Source organism: Euprymna scolopes, chromosome 15, assembly GCF_053919585.1.
Source record: "Euprymna scolopes isolate OS-2025 chromosome 15, ASM5391958v1, whole genome shotgun sequence".
Taxonomy (NCBI): Eukaryota; Metazoa; Mollusca; class Cephalopoda; order Sepiida; family Sepiolidae; genus Euprymna; species Euprymna scolopes.
The window spans coordinates 55,182,169-55,209,880 of NC_136496.1; the positions used below are offsets into that span (position 1 = coordinate 55,182,169).

A 27,712-nucleotide genomic window follows, 5' to 3' on the forward strand; every position below is an offset into this window, starting at 1 on the left:
ATATATTATATATAAATTGTATATATATATTGTATATATATTATATATCGTATATATATTATATATATATTATGTTATATATATATTTTATATCGTATATATATTATATATATATTATGTTATATATATATTGTGCTATATATATTATATATATATATATTATGTTATATATATATTATATATATATGTTATATTTATATATATTATATATATATATTATGGTATATATATTATGTTATATATATCATATGTTATATATATTATATATATGTTATAAATATATTATATATTATATATATTATATATATATTATATGTTATATTATATATATATATATGTTATATATATATTATATGTTATGTATATATTATATATATTATATGTTTTATATATATATATTATATGTAATATATATGGGTTATGTGTATATTATATATTATATCTATGTATTATGTGTACATTATATATATTATATCTGTGTATTATGTGTATATTATATATATATCATATATATGTATTATGTGTATATTTTATATATATGTATTATATGTATAATATATATTATATATATGTAATATGTGTATATTATATATATGTATTATGTGTATATTATATATATATCATATATATGTATTATATGTATAATATATATATTATATATATGTATTATGTGTATATTATATATATGTATTATGTGTATATTATATATATGTATTATGTGTATAATATATATATATTATATATGTATTATGTGTATAATATATATATATTATATATGTATTATGTGTATATTATATATATAGTATATGTATATTATATATTATATGCATATTATATGTATTATGTGTATATTTTATATATAGTATATGTATATTATATATTATATGCATATTATATATATATGTATTTTACATATGTGTATATGGTATATATAGTATATGTATATTATATATTATATATATTATATGTATATTATATATATATGTATATTATATATATGTTATATGTATATTATATGTTGCATGTCTATTATAAATATGTTATACGTATATGAATATTATATATATTATATGTATATTATGTTATATGTATATTATATATATGTTATATGCATATGTATATTATATATACGGTATATGTATATATATATTATATGTTATATGTATATTATATATATGTTATATGTGTATTATATATGTATATATATATGTATATTATATGTATATTTTATATATATATGTATATTTTATATATATGAATATTATATATATGTATATTATATGTAAATTATCTATATATGTATATAATATATATACATGTATTTATATTATATATATAAATAGGTATATTATATATATATGTATGTATATTATATATATATGTATATTATATATATATATATTATATATATGTATATTATATATATATATATATATTATATATATGTATATTATTTATACATATATATATTATATATATGTATATTATTTATACATATATATATTATATATATGTATATTATTTATACATATATATATTATATATATGTATATTATTCATACATATATATGTATATTATATACATGTATATTATTTATACATATATATGTATATTATATACATGTATATTATGTATACATATATATGTATATTATATATATGTATAATATTTATTTATATATATATATATATATATATATATATATATATATAGGTATATAAGATATAAAGGTGTCTTAATTACAGGTATATAAGATATATATATATTATGTATATATATGTATATTATATATATGTATCTATTATATGTATATTATATATATGTATTATATGTATATTATATGTAGTATGTATATTATATAGATATATGATATGATATAACCACGGGATATAAATATTATATATATGTATATATATAAATATTATATATATATATGTATGTATATATATAGATAGTATATATATATGTATATATATAAATATTATATATATATATGTATGTATATATATAGATAGTATATATATATGTATACATATAAATCTATTATATATATAAATACGTAATCCTGTCTGTTTGTTTGTTTATTCACAATTTGATTAATATATACAAAACTTCCTGCTGAAAACGGTTATGTATATAAATTTTATTTGCTATAAGATGTTTTATATAAATAAATAGAATAACGATCAATACATATACACTATATTGAAAGCAATGTACATAATAGAACTAATCTAATTTGCATATTATATTAAAAAAATATTTTTAAATAATTCGCTCAATTACATTACTGATTATAGTAATGTAATTGATGTAATTTTCTTATTTATGAGTATTATTTAAAGTTAATTTTATTAAATTATTTTAATTTATTTTGTACTATTTGCTAAACTGGCACATTTTAAGTAATTTTCACTGATATTTCACTTCCGGTTATGAACGGATATAGTTTTTAACCAAATCGAGAGATATGGTGATAAAATGAGTTGTTTTAATTATTTATTTTCTATAAATGTAAAAGTTACAAATATTGATAAAAAAAATAAATAATTAGGCTAAGGATGATTTTATTTTTCGACAAAATATTTTCAATCGTTAGCCCTCTATTAAAGTCTCGGCTATAAATGTTGATTCATTGTAAGGTGTGAGCACGTTTTCCAAAAGGTTAAAATGTATTTCGTACGGACGATATTAAAATCATTTTTCAACTATTCACTTGACTGTCTGAATTTTATTATCATTTCCATAATACTTTGACAAAGAAACAAGGTAAAGTAATGCTTTTTATATCAGATATAGTCCTACGCGTTTTTTTTTTATTTTTCACTTTTTTTTCTTCGATTTTCTTTTGAGAAAGATCCTATGTTTTCCTGTCTGGATAATTGATTTAGTTGATAATATATATTTGTGTGGGGGAGTTTCAACGTAATTATGGTTTTTTTTTCGGGGGGGGGGAGATGAGGGTGTCGCTTTATGTCTCAGCGTCACTCAAAGAAAAATAATTGCAGAAGTACAAAAATGCGGGTGTTTTTATCTGTTTAGTACTTCTGCAGTTTACGAACCGTGCTATTTTTTAGATATGATCTACAAGTGTAATTCAATTTTTGCTATATCTTTTGTTTATTAAATTTTTATGTGAAAGTCCTTCCTTTATTAAAAATGGGGTACTTTTTATATACACAACCAAGCATAGTTTATCCGCAAAAATCCTAATTTACATTTTTGGGAGCAACACAAACTGAAAACGGACCTGTACAGTTTTTTTTTTTCTACGTAATGTAGAACTTTCGCTTACATTTTTACCAGTGGTACAAGAAATGTCGTTTACCCAGAAGTTTTGGTTTCGAACCTGTAATTACATAAATATTAAAAGAATGCCAATTAGTATTGTGTAATACAAATATATCCGTAGCAAAGCTCGGGTAAATCGGCTAGTATTATATGTATATATATAAATATTATATATATATGCATATGTATAAATATTATGTATATATATGTATAAATATTATATATGTATATATATGTATAAATATTATATATGTATAAATATTATATGTGTATATGTATAAATATATATATGTATAAATATATATGTGTATATGTATAAATATATATATGTATAAATATTATATATATATGTATATGTATAAATATTATAGAAATATTGTGTGTATATATATATATGTATAGATTTAATATATATATATATTAATCTATGATAGAACCCGTATACTCTCCTTTTACATTACAACTTATCTCAGAGTTCAATATAGTTCCTCCAAACCACATCAATAAGTGTATTGATTTATTTTGTTCCTTATGAATCTCTTGCTCGACGTCACATCCCCATTATGTTATCTAGCATCTTCTCTACCCTTCTTATGAGAAGCATTAGGCTTCGAAATACCTTGGTATAAAGAGTCCCCTTTATCCATCCAAGTAAATGTATGTATACACTTATTAAATTAATGAATCATTCTATATATGCCAACATATAGTTGTTGTGACTTCATTTTCCACTCTTATTGTCTCATATATATATGATATAAACACACACACACACACACACACACACACACGTTGCTAATTCCTCTTCTGTTACTGATCTTGGTTATTTCTTCTTTAGCTATTAAGTATTTCTATGGTGATCATGTCTATTATCTATTCTGCCTATACTTTACTTTATTACTAAGCTGCCTTTTCTGTTAATCACCGCATCCGTTGACTTTTCTGTTATCTAACTATTGTTATGGTGAATTAGAAACTTATTGACTTGTATTGTTACTCAACTCAGCTATTACCTATTCATTTATTGATCTTTGCCTATTTTATTTATTCTCCTCAGCCAATTCCTATTCTCTTTATTCCATCTGTTAACAATCTGGATATTATTCTTTAATTAACCTGAACTATTATCAGTTATATTGTCTTCTTTCACACATTTTATGTATTTTTATTTGCTATTCACATTTAAATTTATGTCACATATTCTGTTATTAAAATTTCTTGTATCATTATGTACTACGACTATTATATTATTATATATATTATAATTATATAGATTATTATATTTACTGATATGATATGCTTTTCTTTCTTTTAATCCTTAGCTGCAATAATTATAATAAAAAACAAAAGATTTGTAATTTTAAAAATGTATTCAAAACAGAATTTACTTCCTATTTGTCAGATTAAAAGTCATTAAAATTGCCTTTTGAATATGAATGTCATGATAGTAAGAACATGTTAACCACTTTTTAATTTTTATTAAATCGATCTGAAGCATCTTTACTCTTACTCAAAAATAATTTGAATATATTTAAACTCTGAAATAGAAAGCTATTTCTGGATTTAATTACAATAAAAAAAATAAAATAAAACTAAGTATTAAAGTTCTTTATTGATTCTAAGTGTATTCCAAAAGTATTTTATTTTTGCATGCAGTCCTGTCGTTTAAACAAACTAAATTTTAGAATTTAACGAATGTCAATATATTTTACACATGACTTTTCTTGTTCCAGGGGAAGTAACTCATGATTAATTGGCTTTTAAATATTTTTGCAGATTCTCTGGGAGAAGAAATACTCAACAATGAGAACTTACCAAATATATTGCATTCTCCTTCAAAGGAAGATTATATCAAAGATTTACATGGTAAATCTACTATTTCTGTGGCATTATTTATTTTAATGACAAATATATTTTTTATTTACTCGTTTATATTTTTTTTTAAATTGTTCCAAACAAGGTGTGAAACCACTTGATGGAAGAAGATAAGAAGAATGGAAAATGATAAGCAGGCGATGCCGATTGATCTTAGTCTTGAAAAGATTAAGATTATTAGTAGGGAGATAAGTTATCAGGAAGAAAGTTCCACAAGCCTGCGACACTGCGAAAGAATTACTGGAATAGGAAGTTGTATTAAAATGAGGTATGAAAACAGTGAATTAATGGAAACCACTAAACTAATGAGTCAAACGAGCTGGAACAAAGGAAGCAGGAAATAGATCAGACAATTCTGAAGAACACATGCCATAATAATATTTATAGAAATCACTGAGATTAACAGTATCACATGTTTGAGGGAGAGGTTGCAGAGAAGAAAAAAGGGGTCAATTAAATTGCAGATATGTTGTTGCATCTTATCAAGAACTGAAGCAGAAAGTTACAATTTTGGAACAGGATTGTTGTCTTTAAAAAATAGGTAAAGTGTATATTTAGTAGGTATGTGTGCAAGGAATGTCAGATTCCTAAATTTATAACAATTTTGACCCTTTTCGTCCAAAAAAATTAACAAAAAAATCAAGAAATCTGCCAAGTTTATTAAACATTTCAATATTAATTCATTAAATAATGACCACTGAATGGATCCAATCTATTGAAATATATCTTAATGGAAATGTATTATTTTATTGAAATGAAAAACCCCTTTACTAAAATTATTGTTTTAAGTACAAAAAAGAATATGAATTTATTATTGCTATTTTTATGAAAATAAAGAATGGTAGGTGTTAACAATAAAAAAAAAAGTTATACATTTATTCAGGAACATGACAAAAGAAAACGCTAAGGTCAGTGCTAAATTTAAAAAAAGTAAATTCTCAAATGAACTATATCAGCTTTGAATTAAGCAATGTTTATCCCTATTTTGACCCCCATCCATGAGTGCAAAAACTTATGTTCTTTTAAAGGTAACAGTGATAGTGTAAATGTAAAATGTAATATTACTAAATGTTTTGTGTAATCCTACAAAAAAAATTTAAATATTGAAGACCATGATTAATCTAATATATAAATCTCACTGTGTGTGTGTTTGTGTGTCTCCAATTTTTAAATTGTATCTCCTAGACTGATGGTTGCTTGACGGTGTGCAGTAGCTCAAAAGATTGCATATAGAGTGCAGAATTTTATTAGAGGTATTTAATCGATTAAAACAATTGCTAAGGGATTAAAAAAACTTGAAAGAAATGACAACTTGACGAGCATAGCACCTATGGCGTCGTTGTGTGCATGCGCACAATCTGTAACAGAGATTTATTTATTTAGTAAATTTGCAAGTGTATGAAAGCAGTTGTCTCTTTGGTGCAGTGCGTAGTGTCATCGAGTGTTACGGGTTCGAGTACCATATTTTTTTTTTTTTTTTGTTACATTCCGATATTCTTGACTTTTAAATGTTATGTAATAATTATACAAGAACACTTTTATATAAAAAAATACAGAAAAATGTTTTTACTGTACATAACGAAAATGTCATATTCCAAATATATAGGATATATTATATATCAGCTTATTTGTTACATTCCAATAATCACGTAAATAGATCCAGTAATGGAATTTTGTATTGAATTCATTCCTAAACAAATTAACCGGTCATTATGAATTTTAATTATGTGTATATGTCTGTGTGTTTGTATGTATTGGATTCACTCCGAAACTGATTAATCGATCATTATGAATTTTAATATGTGTATATGATTATATACTTCTATTATTGGATTCACTCCTAAACTAATTAACCGATCATTGTGAATTTTATTTATGCATATATGTATATTTGTATGCATTGGATTCATTCTTAAACTGATTATTCGATCATTATGAATTTTAATTATGTGTATATGATTATATATTTCTATGTATTGGATTCACTCCTAAACTAATTAACTGATCATTATTAATTTTAAGGATGTGTATATGATTATATAATTCTATTATTGGATTCACTCCTAAATTAACCTATCATTATGAATTTTAATTATGTGTATATGTTTATATATTTTTACGTATTAGATTCACTTCTAAACTAATAACCGATCATTATGGATTTTAAGGATGTGTATACGTTTATATATATGTGTATGTATTGGATTCACTCCTAAACTAATTAACCGATCATTATGAATTTTGATTATGTGTATATGATGATATATTTTTGTGTCTTGGATCCACTCCAATACTAATTAACTGATCATTATGAATTATATGTAATGTATATGTCTGTTTATGTCTAGAGATGTAATATTCCAAAAATCACATACAATGCTTACTTTGTTAATGTATTTATGTATACAAGGAATTCTATCCAAGTAATAAGTAATTTGACAGTATAGTACTCATAACTTATGTAAAATCATCAAGTAGTTTCATCTTTATATTAGAAATAAGATACTTGGGCAGTCTCCTACTCAAGAAATAAGGTTCTTGTGTAGTATAGTACTCACATGAAAAAACAAAGAATATCTTACCTGTGATGTACATAAGTTATTAAAACAGTAAATCCCGTTAAATATTCGAGTAGTATGACTTACATATGAAAAATAATGTGCTTCTTCACTATAGCACCCAGATTAAAAAACAAATTCTTACCCATGACGTACAGAAAATTTAGCATAACAGAAAATTCCATTGAGTATTGAGTTCTTTCATTTTTAAATTAGAAAAAAAAGGTACTTGTACAGTATCCTACCCAAGAAATAAGGTACTTGTATAGTACAGTACCCATATGAAAAAAAAAGGAAATTTTACTTGCGACGTACATAAAAGTAATGAAAACCAAAAATCATGTAATATATTTGAGTTGTATGACATTCATATAAGAAATAAGGTGCTTCTTTACTATATCACTCTGATGTAAAAACAAACTCTCACCTGTGACACACGGAAAAGTTGGCACAACAAAAAATTATGTAAAATTATTGAGTAGTTTCATCTATATATTAAAAATGATGTACTTGTGCCGTATAGTACTCATATGAAAAAAACAAAGAAAATCCTATTTGTGACATCTATAAGAGTTATTAAAACCGAAAATCATGTCATATATTCGGGCAGTATAACTTTTAAATGAGAAATAAGGTTCTTCTTGACTAGAGCACTCTGATGTAAAAACAAACTCTTACCTGTGACATACAGAAAAGTTTGCACATTATTTTAATATGTCTTGTACATTACCTGCCCTAGGTAAGGAAATTATATTTCTATATACGTGCTGTAAACTTCCTGTCCTAGTGAAGTTACAATTATTTCATACATGTAATACCCGTCCTAGGGTAGGTAAAATATTCTTTTGCTCAAGATGGCAAATGATACATAGACATCAAAAATTCCTCTATCCTAAGAATAACAGGCATGTTCAAAATTTTTCTCATTGTCTTATATGGTCCTGAGCAACGCTGGGTGGCCTTGCTAGTAATTAATAAATAATTGTTATTAACTATTTCAATGAATAAATCGACAGTGTAATTAATCAGTTAAATTGATTGACCTTTCAACACTTATGATGCACTTGTAGTTTTATTTAAAACTAAATAAAATATTGAAGCATTAATTAGAATCACCGATTAAACAAAAAAGCAAAACATAGGCAACAAATAAACATAGCTAAAGTCAAGCAAAATTACATGATAAGGTATAGAATTTTTTTTAAATTCTAAAACTAATAAAAATTCATGTCTTCCATATAAAAAGAAAGTGAGTGTAAATTATGTTTTTCTGAGTTTCTGTACTTTTTTGCATGATCGACTTAATTCGTCTTGTAAACACAAACTGTAGAATTGTTTTTATTTCTCTATCAATCACTATTTTTTTAATAATTATGGCTTTATCAGCATAAAAATAAGTACATTTATTGCAGCAAATCATTACTAAAGAAATTTATTTAAAAGGATTTCAGTAAACCAATATTTACATTTCAAGACAAAAATGCCAACACAATTATTTTGAATCTTTCATTCTTAGCATAAATTTTGGGGGTTATCAACCATTGTGATAAAAGTTACCATTCTGAATATTATGTCACAAACTTTTTTCCTGTTTAGAAAGCAACGTTCGGCAGTTAACTTTCAAATGCAAGCAAAGTAAAAACCGAAACAAATGTACAAAGAAAGGATAAGGCTGTTGTAAAAACTATAATCCTAAGCAAATAATAATAAGCAAAAGCATAATAAGCAAAATCATAATAAGCAAATCTTAAGCAAAATCATAATAAGCAAATCATAATAAGCAAAATCATAGTAAGCAAATCCTAATAAGCAAAATCTTAATAAACAAAATTATAATAAGCAAATCATAATAAGCAAAGGACATATATGTAATGTGAATGATGCAGCCTATAAGAAAACGGAAGAATAATCTATAACAGCAATGTTTTTTTTGTTTTTTTAAAGTTAAACTGAAATGATCACCTGTTTATAAACTAAAAGAGTATGTGCAAACCAAACCAAATTGAAATATATATTTATTTTTTGTGGAAAGTGGAATGAAATACGTGCGTAAAAAGAAATTAAAAAAAAAAAACAGTGTTTATTTATGGTGTGCATCAAAGAGCGAAATAGCAATGTATTTTTCTGCAAGAAGGTGTCTAGCTTGGCACTGCTGATTTTATCTGTAATGGCCGAATATTCGAGAAAAATGTAAAAGTCCACTTGCAGAATGTAGTTAGTGGATGTTTGTATTAAGTTTGTACAAAAATAATGCTTTTTTATGTTCAAGTGGATAACTTCTTTCATAATAAACTTGATTGAAATAAGAACGATTAGAATCGACACATTTTTAAAAACGAGAAACAAGTTTACTTATCCTATTAGCATAGAAATCCGGAGTTCTGCAAGTGATGAAGTCATTGGGGGCTTTTGAAGCATTTTTCAGGCAGAAAGTTGTTGAGATGCTTGAAAAAGTGATAATTGGTGGGCGAGAGGTTTGGTGAATATAGTGGATGAGGCAGTCTCGTAGCCCAATTCGCTCAACTTCTGCAAGGTCAGTTGAGCAACATGCGGGTAAGCGTTGTCATGGAAGAGAATAGGTCCCTTCATATTGACCAATCTCAGCACATGTTGGAGCTTCTGGTGCATTTCGTCAATTTGTTGGCAGTACTTCTTCTCTAATTGTTTCGCCCAGATTCAAGAAGCTGTGATGGATGAGACCGACTGCAGCCCACCAACAGTCACTATAACCTTTTTTTGGTGCAATTTCGGCTTCGAGAAGTGTTGTGGAGCTTCTCTGGCATCCAACGACTGTGTTGAATGTCATCGGTTGTGGTAAAGAATCCACTTTTCATCACGTCATAATCCGCTCGAGAAGATGCCTCAAATCAACAATTTTTTTGATTATCGTTTCTGGGCTAAATGCATCATTGATATCACAATTGGCAGCTTTTCAACCTAGTTTGAACTGGAACAAGAAAATCATGTAGATTTGAATTTTGTCCATGCTGCTGAAAAGCCTGCAAAAATATATGACAAGATTGAGATCAGTAACAACCAACATGATGCGAGAGAGCAAGAAAACACGCTTCAAAATGATAGATATCTAAATATCAATAAATTAATTCAGAAATATATAAAAGTAACATGTGTGAGAAAACAATACTGTTTTTGACCAACCTAATATGTGTGTAGGTGAATTGCATAATTAGGGAATGCATATTAGATTGCAATGTAAGAGAATAGACAAATAATTATAGAGGCAACTTACACCAAAAGTTGCAAAACTATACAATGCGATGCTCCTCAATAGAATACAACCTGAAATGGAAGAGATGTTCAGAAGAAATCAAAATGAGTTCAGAAAAAGCCGCTCAAATTTTGTGTGTCAAATTTTGTGTCAAATTTTGACTGTTAGAAGAATTATAGAAGGAGTAAAAGCAAAGCAACTACCGGCAACATTACTGTTTGGAGATATTTTGAAAGCTTTTGATTCGGTTCCGAAAAAGGATGAAACATATTTTGTTGACATATGGTATACATAAAGAAATCGTTTCAGCTATAATGATCCTATACTAAAGCCATGGTGCGCTCTCTGGACAGGGATACTGATTTCTTTGAAATAAAAGCTGGCGTGCTACAGGGTGACATTCTGTCTCCATTCTTATTTGTGATCTGCCCCAATTGCGTTTTGAAGCATTCTTTTGATGTATATAGGTAATATGGCTTAACATTGTCTCCAGCAAAAAGCAGACGATAACCAAAAAAAGATTATCAATGTCGATTACACTGATGATCTTGCTTTGTTAGCTGATGACCATACCAATGCACAAAAGTTGCTACATATACTGGAAGAGTCAGCTGTTATGATTGGAATGCATACAAACACAAGTAAAACAGAATATATGTCCTTCTGCAAACTAGCCCAGTTGAATTACTAAACAGAACACCACTCAAACAAGGAGATGGCTTTGAATATTTCTGCAGTCACATATGAAAATGATGTCCACGTTAGATTAGCCAAGGCTTGCAGTGCACTTAATTGGCTGAAAGTTATATGGAAATCTACCCTCTCAGAACAGATCAAGGAAACTTTTTTTAGAGCTGTAGTGGAGATGGTGCTGCTTTATGATTCACCAGCATGGACTCTCAGTAAAAAACTTGACAGTAAGTAAGATGGAACTTACATTAGAATGCTTCAGGCAGTGTTAAACTTTAAGTGGAAAACACAACAAACCATTAGCCGTCTGTATAGTCGGTCGCCCAGGATCTCTTCAGTAATAAGTAATCAGTAATAAGAGAAAGAAGAACACGATATGCCGGACACACTGCTGCAGAAGAAAAAGATGAGGTCATCAGTGATATGATATTGTGATGATCCTAAACATAGACTTGTTAAAGTAGGAAGACTTTTCAAGACGTACACAAAATTATTGACAGAAGACACTGACTTACTACTTTAAGATCTTCCTAAGATAGAGACCTGCAGAGTAATCCACCTGATTTGATAAATAAACGGTGTCTGTGAGCCACTCAAATTGCAGGAAGGTTATAGATTTGGGAACGATCGCTGTTTGCTAGGCAAAACAGTAATGATGGGCTGTAAAGCAAGGGTAATGAGGAAACAAAATAATCACGGTGATGTCAAAAAAATGGACACTAAGAAATATTTGGTAGCGGTGGGAAGAGTTGATGACAATGGGTGGAGAAGTATAATGCTACCACCTTATAATCATATGTGCATTATAGTTTGGTTTCCAGATAATGCCAATTCATCAGGAGTGAACTAGTACGCATAAAAGACTGTCAAGAGGTTGGCCCCGAAACAATGCACATTTCTTCTGACGAACTAAGTTACAAAACTATGAGACTTGAACTTGTGAATTTACAAAACTATAAGACTTGAACTTGTGAATTTCGCTATTTTTGTGATAATGTCTTAAACTGCTAATTTTGCATTTTGATATCTCAAACAATTGAAAAAAAGGCTCTAAAGATTTATATATTTGCAACTCAGAAGTGAACATTGATTTTTGAAATGTTTCTTTCCAGCTTTGCGATTAAATTTGGACACAGAACTTGAAGAAAACCGAATTCTCAAGGAACAGTTGATCAATAGTGAGGTATGGCGTTTTTCTACTATGGTGCTTTTCTTTACTTCCATTTTCAAGATATTTTCAAGATGAATACAATGTATATTTCATGAAATTTACATAAATTTTATTTTTCTACCAGAAAAAAGTCCAGTCACAAGTTATCTCCCTTGAAGAAGAAATTGAAAAACTCACAGAAAAACTGAAAAAAAAACAAGAAAGGTAGAGTGAAATAAATTTTTAATTAAATGTTAATTTTCTAATCCTCTAGGTGAATATAGAATGAATTAAAAAAAAAAAACTGAAACTTTGTTTTATAGCTGGATTAATTGTCCAAAGATTGAGTCATAAATTGTTAAGTAGAAGTTTGATTCGAAAATATCAGGGTGGCTAGAAAGTTCTTGCAGTTTTAAAATTTTAAATTCAGATGTACATATCTCGGCTTTAATAAAAATCTACTAATTGAAATAAGAATTAACACACTTTCTCCAATGCAAAAGGTGTATTTATGCCAGTAACATAAAAATCTTGCATTCTGGTGCCGATGAAGTCGATGAAAGTGTTTTTGATATCGCTTAGATTTTTCAAGCATTTCTCATGCAAAAAGTCGAGATGCTTGAAAAAGTGGTAGTCGGTAGGTGAAAGGTCTGGAGAGTATGGCAAATGAGGCAGAGTTTCGTAGCCTAATTTGTTTAACTTCTGCAGGGTCGGTTAAGCAGTTTGCAGTCGGGATTATCCTGGAGGATAATTAGACCTTATCTGTTGACTCATACTAGTTATTGAAGTTTCTGATACATTTTATCTATTTATTGACAGTGCTTCATTGCCATAATGGTTTCTTACCATGGCTGAGAATCAATCTACTTCTGCTAGAGAACATAAGCACATTCAAAATATCTCCATACAATTCTTTAAAACCATATATGTAGTTTTATCAGATGGAAGCTAATTTTTGCTATTATTTAAAATTAAAATCTCTTCCTCGGTGCAGAAGTACTTCTAGTAGTGAAAGCCTTGCCATCAGAAGTCGCAGAGGACATCGAGGACATTTTACAGCCTCTGTCGGTGAAGATTCGTATGAGAATCTGAACACAGCTATTATTGAATGAACAGGCAAATCAGAGATAGCTCAGTTGAAGGAACTTTTCAGTGAGTTGTCTCTCGGAGACCGTAAGCTTTCTCAACTGTTGAAACAAATAAAGAGCTTACTAGGTAGCTGCATCATGGAGGATTGCATTCTCCAACAACTCTGGTTGGACAGACTGCCACAACAAATGTTCCAAATGCTGTTTATGTTCTTTTGAGATAAAGATCTTGTGCATCTAACGGTTATCGCCGACTGAAGTGCTGATAATTACCGTCACATTGGCTATGACCTCTGTTGCAACCCCAGCCTCTGCACCCAATTCTCGCACAGAATCAGTAGAAATTGCTGCCCTTACCCAAGTGATAAAGGCCTTATTAGCAGACAGATCTTCACATCACAGCCACAGACACCACGTTCAAGATAGATGTCCATTGCAATGACGCAGATCTGCCCCATAATTTGCTTGGTGTTATTACCGTCGTTGTTTTGTGGAGAAGCCACGAAAATGTGAACAACCATGTAGCTATAATTTAAACTGGTAAACATGTGGGATTGCGCGACAAATTCCACCTAATCTCTCTAGCTGTGTCACTTATTGTACATTTCGATGCACTCTTGTCAGAAATTTCTTGTCGATACCGGTGCTGCTGTTAGCGTAATTCCTCCCACACGATATGACAGTACAGCAGTAGACATTAATTTTGTGAAGTTAGTTTCCATAAAACTTAATTTTGTGAAGTTAGTTTCCATAAAACTTAATTTTGTGAAGTTCCATAAAACTTAATTTTGTGAAGTTCCATAAAACTTAATTTTGTGAAGTTAGTTTCCATAAAAGTTAATTTTGTGAAGTTAGGTTCCATAAAAGTTAATTTTCTGGAGTTAGGTTCCATAAAAGTTAATTTTCTGGAGTTAGGTTCCATAAAAGTTAATTTTCTGGAGTTAGGTTCCATAAAAGTTAATTTTCTGGAGTTAGGTTCCATAAAAGTTAATTTTCTGGAGTTAGGTTCCATAAAAGTTAATTTTCTGGAGTTAGGTTCCATAAAAGTTAATTTTCTGGAGTTAGGTTCCATAAAAGTTAATTTTCTGGAGTTAGGTTCCATAAAAGTTAATTTTCTGGAGTTAGGTTCCATAAAAGTTAATTTTCTGGAGTTAGGTTCCATAAAAGTTAATTTTCTGGAGTTAGGTTCCATAAAAGTTAATTTTCTGGAGTTAGGTTCCATAAAAGTTAATTTTCTGGAGTTAGGTTCCATAATAGTTAATTTTCTGGAGTTAGGTTCCATAAAAGTTAATTTTCTGGAGTTAGGTTCCATAAAAGTTAATTTTCTGGAGTTAGGTTCCATAAAAGTTAATTTTCTGGAGTTAGGTTCCATAAAAGTTAATTTTCTGGAGTTAGGTTCCATAAAAGTTAATTTTCTGGAGTTAGGTTCCATAAAAGTTAATTTTCTGGAGTTAGGTTCCATAAAAGTTAATTTTCTGGAGTTAGGTTCCATAAAAGTTAATTTTCTGGAGTTAGGTTCCATAAAAGTTAATTTTCTGGAGTTAGGTTCCATAAAAGTTAATTTTCTGGAGTTAGGTTCCATAAAAGTTAATTTTCTGGAGTTAGGTTCCATAAAAGTTAATTTTCTGGAGTTAGGTTCCATAAAAGTTAATTTTCTGGAGTTAGGTTCCATAAAAGTTAATTTTCTGGAGTTAGGTTCCATAAAAGTTAATTTTCTGGAGTTAGGTTCCATAAAAGTTAATTTTCTGGAGTTAGGTTCCATAAAATTTAATTTTCTGAAGTTAGGTTCCATAAAACTTAATTTTCTGAAGTTTAGTTCATTCAAATACTCAATAGTACTACTTTATGTGGTATTTACCCAATTTCAGGCATTCCACATTTCACTGAAAGGTAAGTTTATTGAGAATACAAATTCACATATGGTCCTTAGTCAGCATATATATTCTGATTAGGAGCGATGGCATACAGTGTTTAATATTTTCAAATAGTCACTTTTCTTGTATTCGCCAGGCTTAATGATGCTTAACTTTGGTGATCTAATGGGAGCCGGTGTATCAAACAAGATTATGCTGTATACTAGGAAGTCTTTATTGATTGAAATTTATTTGAACGTTTAAAATCAACTTGACATGTTGAGCCGTTTATTTTCAATTTTTTAATTTTGCTTACTCTCTTTTTCCTACACTGCTGTTTCTATTATTACTATTTTATATCTCCCATCCCATCTCATGCTATTATTTCTCTCTTCTCCTATCACAGGTTTCATTTGCTTATCTTCTCACTTCTATGGGCAACCAAGCAAGATTATTAATCTGAGTGTTATATGGATATAATTTTCTATCTGCTATTCATTGTTTAAAACTCATTAAAATCAGAGATAAAAATGGACCAATTTTAAAAGTGCAAGAGATCAGTTTGTGTGAAATGCTTCATTGCAATAAAAAGCAAGTCATGAAAATTTTTTCAAAGATTTACAATCAATTTAATACTGAACTTTCATTAAAATCAGAGCTAAACATTTTTTTAATGGAGAATTTCAAACTTCCTATGAGGACTTGAAAAAAATATAAATATAACCCCTTTATGACCGTAAGAATACTTAGGAGATAATTTTTACCCAAGTTCAAGTTTTTAGGTTTAATAATATAAACGTAGTTAACAGACAAATTTTATCTTTATGTAATCCATTAAACTCATAAAAATTTTAATGTGTTTTAATAATGAGCAAATTGTTTTTATTTTGATTTAACATTTTGACGTTTTAATGTGTACATGATAGCATTATGGTTGTCACCATGTTGTTTGTGTCTAAAATTATATCAAATACTAAAATAGTGAATAATTTGTGCTGCCATAGTGTAAATATGACAAGATGTTGTACATTATGTCATAGGTAAAATCAAATAAAAAAACTGTTTAGTATCAAAATGATACTAAGATTGGAAGACCCATATGAAAAATCGTAAAGTAAAAAAAGAACAATGTGTTTTTTGTTTATTTACATGGAATTGTTTTTTGTTTATTTACATGGAATTGTTTATTTACGTGAAATTATTTATTAAATATTTTATTTCTATCTTTAAAATAACAAAGATTGTTGGTGTTTGCAAAGATAAAATATTTCAGATCTGAATTCTATGAGTATATTTATTTTTCAAGAGAAAATATAAATATCATAGATTGTAACAGCATCTGGATATTAATTACAAACAGTATAAAACTGCTTTTATAATATTTATGTGTTATATTTTACTTACTGAAATAAAAAAATAAATTTGTCATAGGTAAATCATCTCACTTTACCCTTTTCTCTAGTTATGCATAGTAATGATGTTTCTTTTAAGGAAGATTCATGTTGGCTGGTTTTGCTGGTCAGACTTTATCTGGTGTGGATTGTTTTCCTCTGTTATTTAGATGCTATCTAATCGGTGAATTGAGAGCAAATGAGTGGTTGGTTTAGGATTGTTCCAAGAAATGTATAGAAATGCGCAAAATCTTGTTTGAATAAAGAACACATTTAGTGACAGCTTTAAGGTGAGAGTTCTTCAGGATTCTGCACCGAGTTTGTTGCTTTTAATTTTAGTGTCCATAGAATTTTGTATGGATTTATGCTGATGATTTAGTTTTAGCTTTGAAATAATGGAACGTTTATATGTTAAGTAAGAAGAATGCTATGGTAAGTAAAGGTCTGAGAATAAATATTATTAAGGCCCAAGTGGTGATCGTTTGTTATAGTTTAGGGCACCTCTCAGACAGAGGAATTCTCCTGATACATTTATGGAAAGGAAGTCAATTTTGGTAGTACTTGTAAGCATTGGGTACACAACAGATGCAGTGGAATTACAGATGGTTGAAAGATAATAATCAGTTTGTGTACAAGAAGTGTAAGATAATGGAGATAGATGAGAACTCCGATGTGAAGTATATTTGAATAACAAGGCTATTGGGACTGTCTATAGGTTTTGTTGCATACGTGAAATCATTGCAGCACAAAGAGGAGCTGGTTTCTGGTGTGATTGTAAATAAAAGACAGAACCAGCAAAGAGTTATGGTTGTTCACCAAAAGAGTATCAGGCGTGTATACACAGTCTGATTGTTTATGGGAATGAAACCTGTTCACTAAGAGTTGAGGATATGTGTTGCATGAAGAGAAATGATATCAGCATCATATGATAGCCTTGAAAAATGTGTTTTTAAGACAAACTTATATTTATTGATTTCAAAGGAAAATAAAATCTAGACAATCTAGGGAGATGTTTGTAGAAAGGAGTCAGTTGCTTTTGTCAGATTGAAAAAAAGGATTAGAGTTCTTAGGTTAGGTAACAAGATATGAAGAAAATCCACAGAGATAAAAGACCCTTGAAGAAATGAAATTTGCAAAGCTGAACACTTACCTTTCAGTGGATTTCTCAATTCAATCTGTTGTTGCATAAGCGATGCTCCTTGTGTGCCCTTAGGGCTGGTAGTTACCTTCTCTAATGGTCCATCTTTCTTGACTGAGACAAATAAAAAATTTGGGAGAATAGCAATTATTTGTATAATGAAAAGTTCTTATAAAGGTGCATGACAAAAATTGGGATGAATCTTTTATTTCTTTAATTAGTTCCCAACTGGGAATTCAAACTCTCCACAATGGGATCTATTCACAAAAAGCATGAGTCCCCAAGAATGCTCTCTGCAGGAATAAGGCGGGAAACTCTTTTGAATTAGAGACAAATGTAACATGTCCGTTCATGTCGAAATTTAACTGGAAACTGATTTTGCCATGCATTGTTAAAATGAAACAATGAATGTCATGTGTGATATGAAAAAAAAACAAAGTTGTCAAAGGTAATTCTCAAAATGCAACAGTGGAAGTGTCTAGATCATGCAAATACCAACAAGCGATAGTCCAAGGAAAACAGTGCAAATGATAATGGATTTGAGAACAAAAGGATAAAGAACTGGCTAGAGATAGGTTAGTTTGAAAGTTAAGCAATTATATGAAAATTATGTTTGAAAATAAAAACTTGAACAAAAATGTTTCCCTTTCCTTTTTCAGTTATGTTCATTTACAAGAAGAAAAGGAACACTATTTTAAAGAAGCAGAGTAAGTTTGAAAGTTTTAAATAATATGAAAGAGGGAATGTCTTTTTCCTTTTATTGTTCTTATTCCAAAATTATTTCTTTGTAAAATACCACTTTATTTGTTGTTTTTTTCAATAATCCTACAAAAACCTGATTGAAAAAAATGGGAAGATGCATATGCGTGCGCGCACACACACACAGTTTTGATTGGAAGTATTTGCCCACTTTGTACTATAGCAAGGTTAAACATGATGTAAGTTTAACATGGGAAGAGGATCTATCTTCTCCAAAAAGGCACTCTAAAAGATTACAAAAATTGAAAAAAATGTACTTGTCTACATTCCTACTAGCGTCAGGCAATGGGAAACAAATTGAGCATTCCTTCTGGGAACTATACCCATGTATTGGGCCCCTTGCAAGTTAGTTCCTAGTTGCAGAATAGACAAACATTAACTGGTTAGGTAGAAAGGAGGTCACCAATTGAGTACAGAAAAACGACTGCATATATTTTTTGAGAAATCAAGAAAGAAACATGATTACTATTGGATAGCTAAAACTGTATATATGTGTGTTTTTTCATGTTTCAACAGTGTTCAATACAAAAGTAGAGCATAATTATAAGAAACAGTTTTAACTGGCTACACAATAGCAATTATGTTGCTTTCTGGAGAAGTCATTGTGCAATCAAACTAGAAGAACGAACGGATTACCAAGATTGAATTAATGTTCAAGCATCTCTAAAAGAACATAAAAGGCGCATATTCAATGTTCAGGTTTACCTTAGAAGCTGTGGTAGGCATGTAGGGTAACTTTTGTCAAATTGTGTAAATGATGCATTTTGGATTTGGTAAATACATCAAGTTAATATTATTTTTTATAAAGATACAACACAATTGTAATAAAATCCAAATCAGTTGGAATTTTTTATCAGTTTCTGAAGAAAAAAATCAATTCTTTTCCTTGTTTGTTATTTTTAAACCAAAGATTTTTACAAATATTTTGTTTTGTTTTTTTTAGTTAATTTCAATTCTTTTTTCTATTCAGGAGCAAACTAGAACAACTTCAATCTGCCAGAGATCGTGATCAAAAATATTACTGTGATCAGATCAATAAACTCCAAACTGAATTAGAAGCCAAAAAGCAGGTAATTCTTTACTTTTGTTGGTACTTCTGCAGTGAACAACCAGTTTTGCTGTGATTACTGCCTCTGCATACTCTGGCAACTTACATAAACTGCCAGAATATAGTGAAATATGCAGCCAAAGAAAAAATCACTGAACCAGATGACAACACATGTGCTGTTGGAAGAAGATATTAGTTTTAATTGTGCATGTGACAAGCATGTGCAAAAGTGCACAAAATGTATGAGTTGTGCGTGCCTGCGTAGGGGAGCGAACCTGGGACGTTAGATTACAAAGAAAAACGTTTGTGAGCGATGCTCGCATGACCGCAACAATTGGGTTCGCCCGACGGTTATAAAAAGTCAAGCCGAAACAAAGATTGCGAGTCGTTTCTTTTTTTTTTTTTGGTCGGTCGACGGTTGAAAAGAACTTGCTTGTGAAGAGTGAGACGTTTGCGAGAAGACAGAAGTCGAAAGAACTGATTCGTTCAACTTTGAAAAGAATTTCTGGCGTGTATATCGCTTAACACAAATTACTTAGCTTTCTCCTCCCTCGTGCTGGGACCATGCAAAAATTTAAATTATCTATAAAATTGAAAGTGTCTGTCTGTGTACATTTCCCTACATAATAACTCTGTCAATTTTCAGTCTACAGACTCAAAATTTGATATACAGGGTATTGAGATTTGGGAAAATCTTTTCGAAGAGAAATTTTGCTGTTAAGGGGTCAAAGTTCAACGATTTGACCTTTGAGAACTCTATCAAAATCCTCCGTCAATTTTGGGTCTAAACAATTGAAATTTTAGATATAAGTTCCTTGGACATAGATCTAACTTAATAACTTGATTTGAGCCCAAAACAATACCTACCAAATTACTCAGACAATTTCTGGTCTAAACATTTAAAATTTTACATAAAGGGTATTCAGAGATAGGGCAAGCTTTTTAATCCGTTTGGGTCGAAAATTTGAGCTACCAATATATAAATGTATGTATGTATGTTTGCATGTCTGCCTAAAACTTTCAACAAAGGCGATGGATTTTCACAAGATCAGTATCATTTTGAAGCTCGGCCTTTCAGACGACAAATATCGAAAAATTGGCTAAAAGCATTAATTTCTTCACCCTCAACTGGGCACTTTTCTACAGGGAGGGGGCGCTTTTTTCGCCAATATTTTCGAAAGTCATTCCCTCTTTTCGATTGTCTAGCCTTAATTTAAACCTACGTCATTTCCGGTTTGGTGGTGGTCGTAACAGCAAAGACATCACACTTTTTTCCCATTCTTTTCCTCCTTCGCAGTATGGGTTCGAGCCTGCCTTCCTACTACCACTTTTTTTTTTTTGCTTAAACACCCGGGCAATGCTGGGCTCCAAGGCTAGTTAAAAATATAATTGGACTTTTTTATCTAAATCCCATCTGAAAATTGGAAAAAAATAATCAAGAAAGTATACATGTGATCCCACAATATGGCAACTGTACAAAATTTGTCAGTTCAGAACACACCCTGACAGATTGAAAAATTTCCTACTAGACCATTGCTAAGATTATTTCCTTAGAAATTCCTGGTAGATCAGAGGCCCAGGATATACAGTGCAAATAGATGAATCAGAGGAAACAATGTTGGGAGAGTCCTCAAACAACTCTGAGTCTTTGGAGGATATGACCCTACAAAAAAGAAGGGTTTCCTGGTGGCAGTATCAAATAGTAATGTCCAAAATGCTAGGACTATGATCATATCTAACTGCTTGAAAGCCTACATCTTAACTTTAACAGAAAATAAAAACATAGTAGACAAAAAAAAAAAAAAAAAAATTGTAAAACAGTAACATTTCTTAAATAATACTAAATATACCAAAAACAAAATGTTTTCAAAAACGTTTCTTAAAAAAATATTTTCATTTGTGGCTACATATTATCTTAAAAAAAAATATTTATGAAATTTACTGTAGGTTGATTAAAAAATTTATTTTATTTTATTTCCATTTTTATTCGTTGAAATTACCATACAATAAATGGTTTCTATCATTATGTGTTTTTTTTCTAGCATTTTAAAATTTGATCAGTGCTCAGTATATTCTGGTGTTTTATGTAAGCTGATGAAATATAACAAAGCGACATCATGAAAAAATGAGTTGTTTACTGCATAAATACCCTTTTGTTAAACTGATAACTATTTTGTTTTGCATAATCCTGTTAAAACTCAGTTTGTGTTTTTCAACTGTGAACATGCTCCTTTTCTTTCTGAGATTCTTATGAATAGCTTTGCTCTTTACTGTTTACTTTGTCTTTTTAATCAAATCTTTCTTGGAGTTCATATTGCTCTTTCTTCTTTTGGTAAAGTCAGTTTTCTCTATCCCTTCAAACATGTTCTCACACCTAAAGCCATTCTCTATCTCTACAAATCTACTATCAGACCATGTTTGGAGTATTGTGGTTTTATTTGGGCTGGTAAATCTCTGTACCATTTGAAGATTCTTAGTAAGGTGCAGAAATATATCTGCAAATTGATTGGCCTCATTCTATCTTCTCCTCTACATACTTTCTCTCACAAATATGATATTACTAGTCTTAGTATTTTCTGTGAATATTATTATGCCACATGGTCTTCAGAATTAACTGATTGCTTTCTTTGTTCAAGCTTGTTTGACTCGTTGGTTTAGTGGTCTTCATCAATTTGCTGTTTTGCTAGCTTTTTGTAACACAGTTTCCTATTTTAGTAGCTTCTTTCCAAGAACTTTTTTTCTTTTTTTTTTTTTTTAACATGGAGTTCACCACTTATCAAGGCCCAATGGCCACTCGGGGATAAGGGTTATTGTGTGTGCAGTACTCAATGGGATAGTGTAGCAATAGTATTGGAGAATTGATAAGGTGTCATTACTTGGGGTGGGGCGGTTCATCAGGAATTTGTTTGTGTTGGACTTGAAGACATCCAGGTTGAAGTCGGGAGGGAAACAGGCAAGCGGAACAGAGTTCCACAGGTGTGCAGTTCTAAGAAAGAAGCTTTGTTCGTGGAATCTACGTTTTGATTTAGGCACAGATAAGGAGTGGGGAAAATTATTGATGGTGGTTTCAGTTAGTCGGGTGTTTTTTGAAAAAGATTGGCGAGGGGGAACCAGAGAATGGAGCTCAGACGAGCACTTGCCATGGAAATTACGATAGAACAAAGACAGGCTCGCTACGTCTCTTCTGTGGGAAAGAGGTTGCAGGGAAGAGAAAAGGGCATCCCCCACTAAGCCACAAAGTCTATTTTGTACTCTGTCAAGGCAGGATAGGCTATTTTTAGCAGCTCCTGCCCACATGTGGCAGCAGTACTCCATCTTTGGACGTACTTGGCTCTTATACAGATAGAGAATTGCATCATTAGTGAGATATCTTCTGGAGCGGTAGAAGGATCCCACCATTTTCCCAGCGACCTTGGCCACAGACTTGATGTATGTGTTCCATTTAAGATCAGGAGTAAAGGTCAAACCCAGAAGCTTATCAAAACATAGGGCCTCCCCTAGAAGAGAGCCATCTATTTCAATTGATGCCAGATGGGGATCAGAGCGTTTATGATGTAGAGATAGGAGCTTGGTCTTAGATGCATTAAAGGTAACCAGCCACCTCTTTCCCCATTGTACCACACACTCAAGATCAGAGGAGAGAGAATCAGAGAGAACATCATCATTTACAGCCTTTGATGTGTTGCCATAGATAGTCGTGTCATCAGCATAGATGTCAACGAAGGATTTTAGTATGTGTTTTGGGAGATCATTGATGTAGATCAGGAAAAGAGTTGGGCCCAGTATGGACCCCTGAGGGACACCAGCATTAATACTGTAGGCTTCTGATTTCTGCCCATCAACCACTACTCTTATGAGCCTATCAGAGAAAAATGATTTAATGATTGAGAAAACATTAACTGTAGTGGGTCTTTATGCCAAACCTTCGATAAGGTTTTGCATAAAGACCTACTACAGCTAATGTTTTCTCGATCCTTTGATATGTCGAGAGCAATTGCCCTAGAAATGAAGTCTTTGTCGAGAGATTCACTAATCCTATGAGATATAACCGTTAGCACATCTGCTGTAGATTTAGCAGAATGGAAACCATATTGCGTGTCGCTAAGAAGGTTATTTCTGCTAAGGTGGTTGACTACTTCTCTATTTATTGTGGATTCCAGCAACTTACTCATGATACACAGGAAACTTATTGGTCTGTACTGAGAGGAGGATGACTTATCACCTGAATTCGTAAATACAGGGCATACTGATGAGGTTTTCCAGGGTGTTGGGAAGCACTTCTCCTTAAGGCAACGCTAAAACAGTTTGGTAAGTATGGGGGCAAGTTCTGATTGTAATTTTTTTAACACTATAATTGGAATACCGTCAGGACCAGTTGCTTTACTGGAGTCAAGGTTCTTGATTAGCTTGGCAACCTCACGCACAGATATTTGTATGTTGCATAGCGTGTTGTCTGTTATAGGAGGGAATACAGGGAGTTGATGGCCTTCGTCGCACAGGGTAGAATTTGCCGCAAAGTTTTTGGCAAATAGTTTGGCCTTGTCGAATGCTGTCGAGATGATCTCTAGTCCATTGTTAATGGTTGGGATAGAACACACGTTTCTGTTCAGGATCCTATTTGCTATTTGCCAGAACTGGTGGGAACCAAGCCACTGCTCAGCTACTTTGGATTTAACGGATTGAGCATATAGTTCTCTTGCATTTTTATTACTCTTTTACAGTAGTTGCTGGCATTCCTGAAAGTAGCTTTAATTTCAGTGCATCTATTACGTTGGTAGTTATGGAAAAAGTGATTTCTATGTGCGATGGCAGCAGCACATTCAGGGGAGAACCATGGCTGGCTGTTGGGCTTTTTTGGAATTTTTTAGATGGTATGAATTGGTCTATGCCTACAAGTAACCATTCGGTCAAGTCTGATACTATAGAGGACACATCCTTTTTAAACATGGAATGGAGAGGTAGATCAGATATGAATATATGGAAGCTATCCCAGTCTGCCATAGAGTATCGGTATACAGTACAGTAGAGAGGTACGTCTGTAGATTTATTATATTTCATTTTTATCTTAACTGATACGACGCAGTGGTCGGAGGATCCCAGAGGAGATAGAACGGAACATGAGCATTTGACCATAGTTTTTTTTTTTTTTTTAAGACTAAGGCCATAAACATCCTCTGTCTTTACTATAATAATCTTTCATTCTTGTTAGCTGTTTATATCAAGTAGCTTCATGCCTTGTTTGAAGTAATTTATATTAAAAAAAAATGGAATGCACATGTAATCTACAGCCTTATGTTGGGTTTGAGTTCTGTCAGCTACTGCACAACTTTCACTAATAACATTGGGAAAAGTTTCTCTATGAATTATGTAGTAGGATAGACTAGACTCTCAAGCTTTGATTGTGCAACTCATCTTGGAGAAGGAGAAAAGTAATGTCTTTCTCTTCTCATATTGGCATTGTCTTCAGTCCTGGACTTCTCCTTGCGACTGGACTTAAGCATTTCAAGTTGAAGATTATGCAATTCTTGCTTCACTATAGACTCCCCACGTAGACACTCTTACAGGGAGTATCCATTGTTTCTGGAGATTGAAATGAGCCTTTTATTTTGCAAATATGAATACTTCTCTCAAATTCTATTTTTTTGCTTTTGCATTTTTAATTTAGTTAAACATTTTTTTGTTTCAATAACTTTCAAATCAAATTCGTTACACCATTTTATGATTCAGTATTTAAAAAATGTTCAACTAATAAAACAACCTCTTCTTCTTCTTGTCCCTACTGCTTATATTTGCTCATATTTTTAATATTTTGCTCTTTGTAGTTGGAAAGGTTTATTTAAATTAAGATTTGGCATGAAATAATGTACATGTTAACAATAGAACTTGCTTAGAATACTCGAAAAAATCTCTTCATTCAAGCTGATGTTTACAAAGTGTGCATCCTAAAAAACTATAAAGTTATGTCATTGCCTAAGTCAGTATTTCTGAACAACTTGACCCACATAGACGTTCATGTGTTGTTACAAATTTTATTGTAGAAACATTCCTCCAGCATATTATATCTATGCTATCATATTATGGGTTTTAATAAACCCTTTGGGGGATAAAATTTCCTTAAAAAAAGCAATATAAAAAAAAATTTATTTATATTTTCTCTCAACATCTTTCTTTGCCTCACTTTATATCATTTATTTCTCTCGTTAATGATTAATTTATTTTAGTCACAATAAAAGAAATACGTAAATATTTTTTTTTTACTTTTTGGTGTTTGGTTCCATAAAATGAAAATAGTTTTCTTTTATAGAAGAAATGTCCAAATCAAGTAAAAATTTGGATATTTCAGCTTTATTTTAATATAATTCACATTTCTAAAGACAAAAATACTTTTATTAATGTTAGCCATGTTGACCAAAATTGCAGAATTTGATTCTGGCCATACTGGTTGGTTGTTTAATATGTATATACTGTATTTGACTTATTAAAATTTAAAAACTTAAAATTAATTGAATATTATTTATTTATAAGAAGGCTCAACTTTTTCAAGGAACATTTATTATTATTTTTATTATAACTATTAGTATAATTTTGGTAATAATACTATCAACAATAATAACAATAACATAAAATGTTATTGATCCATAAATATCCATTTAATACCAATTTAATTTTTCAAGTGAAAATTAAATTCATAGGAAATAATTATAAACCAAATGGATATTTTTATTAGCAGTTTTTTTATATTTCACCTCACTTTCTCTATATCTTTAGGAGAACCAGTCTAATTCTCATATGATCATCTCTAACTACAATCTTACAAATTCAATACTGTATTCTGATTCTCCTGTTTTCTGTGTTGAATTTTAAACTGTATTCTTAATATAGAAAGAAATGTATTCTATTCAATTTCATTAAAAAAGATTTTATCTCCCTCAGAATATTTTAACAATGATAGTAATTTTTAAAAAAAGAGCCAACACACATCAGATTGGATTTCTAACATTCATCAATTAGAACAAATGTATATTTTGCTTTGTCCATGAGCGAGTTACTGCTTGCTCTTAATACCAGGAGAATGAAAAGAGAAAAATAAGACAAAAAAGGTTCCTTGAAAAATTATCATATGATATTGAAAGTCTCAGAAAAAGATTAAATAAATGATTTTATTCATTTAATAAAAAAAATTCTGTAACATTATTTGATATTCTAGCTTCTTTAAGTAATTTTATGAAATAACGTTTTTAATGCTTACTATATTTTAACTTGTTGCAGACTTTGGATACTTCACAGCATTCCTCAACTTTGAGAATCAAAGACCTTGAAGAACTGGTGGTCACATTGCAGCAACAGGTGAGATATTTTGCCTTTTGATTTGGCAATTTTAATACATTTGTATTACATGAAACAGTTTTATAAAATTTAATACATTTGTATTACATGAAACAGTTTTATAAAATTTAATACATTTGTATTACATGAAACAGTTTTATAAAGTGACAAAAGCAACAACAAAAAAAGCAAAAGTCTTGAACAAACTACAGCATGGTTTATGCTTTATCTCTTTCCTTTTTCACTTTCCGTCTTTTTTACTTCCATTTCTTTCGTCTGAGTTGTATGCAAGATGGTGACATTTGATGTCTGAAC

The 27,712-nt window shown here is 30.1% G+C and overlaps 1 protein-coding gene across 2 annotated transcripts in view; it reads left to right on the top strand.

Annotated features, from left to right (window-relative positions):
- Nucleotides 1-27,712, top strand: part of LOC145293835 (GRIP1-associated protein 1-like) — a 690,744-nt gene that overhangs the window by 259,316 nt on the left and 403,716 nt on the right. For both annotated transcript variants that reach the window (XM_080140492.1, XM_080140494.1), the window contains exons 9-14: nucleotides 5,069-5,158; nucleotides 12,757-12,827; nucleotides 12,940-13,019; nucleotides 18,924-18,971; nucleotides 19,994-20,093; nucleotides 27,341-27,418. In XM_080140492.1, coding sequence (XP_079996618.1) covers nucleotides 5,069-5,158; nucleotides 12,757-12,827; nucleotides 12,940-13,019; nucleotides 18,924-18,971; nucleotides 19,994-20,093; nucleotides 27,341-27,418 — 467 coding nt within the window. The remainder of the gene's footprint in view (nucleotides 1-5,068; nucleotides 5,159-12,756; nucleotides 12,828-12,939; nucleotides 13,020-18,923; nucleotides 18,972-19,993; nucleotides 20,094-27,340; nucleotides 27,419-27,712) is intronic.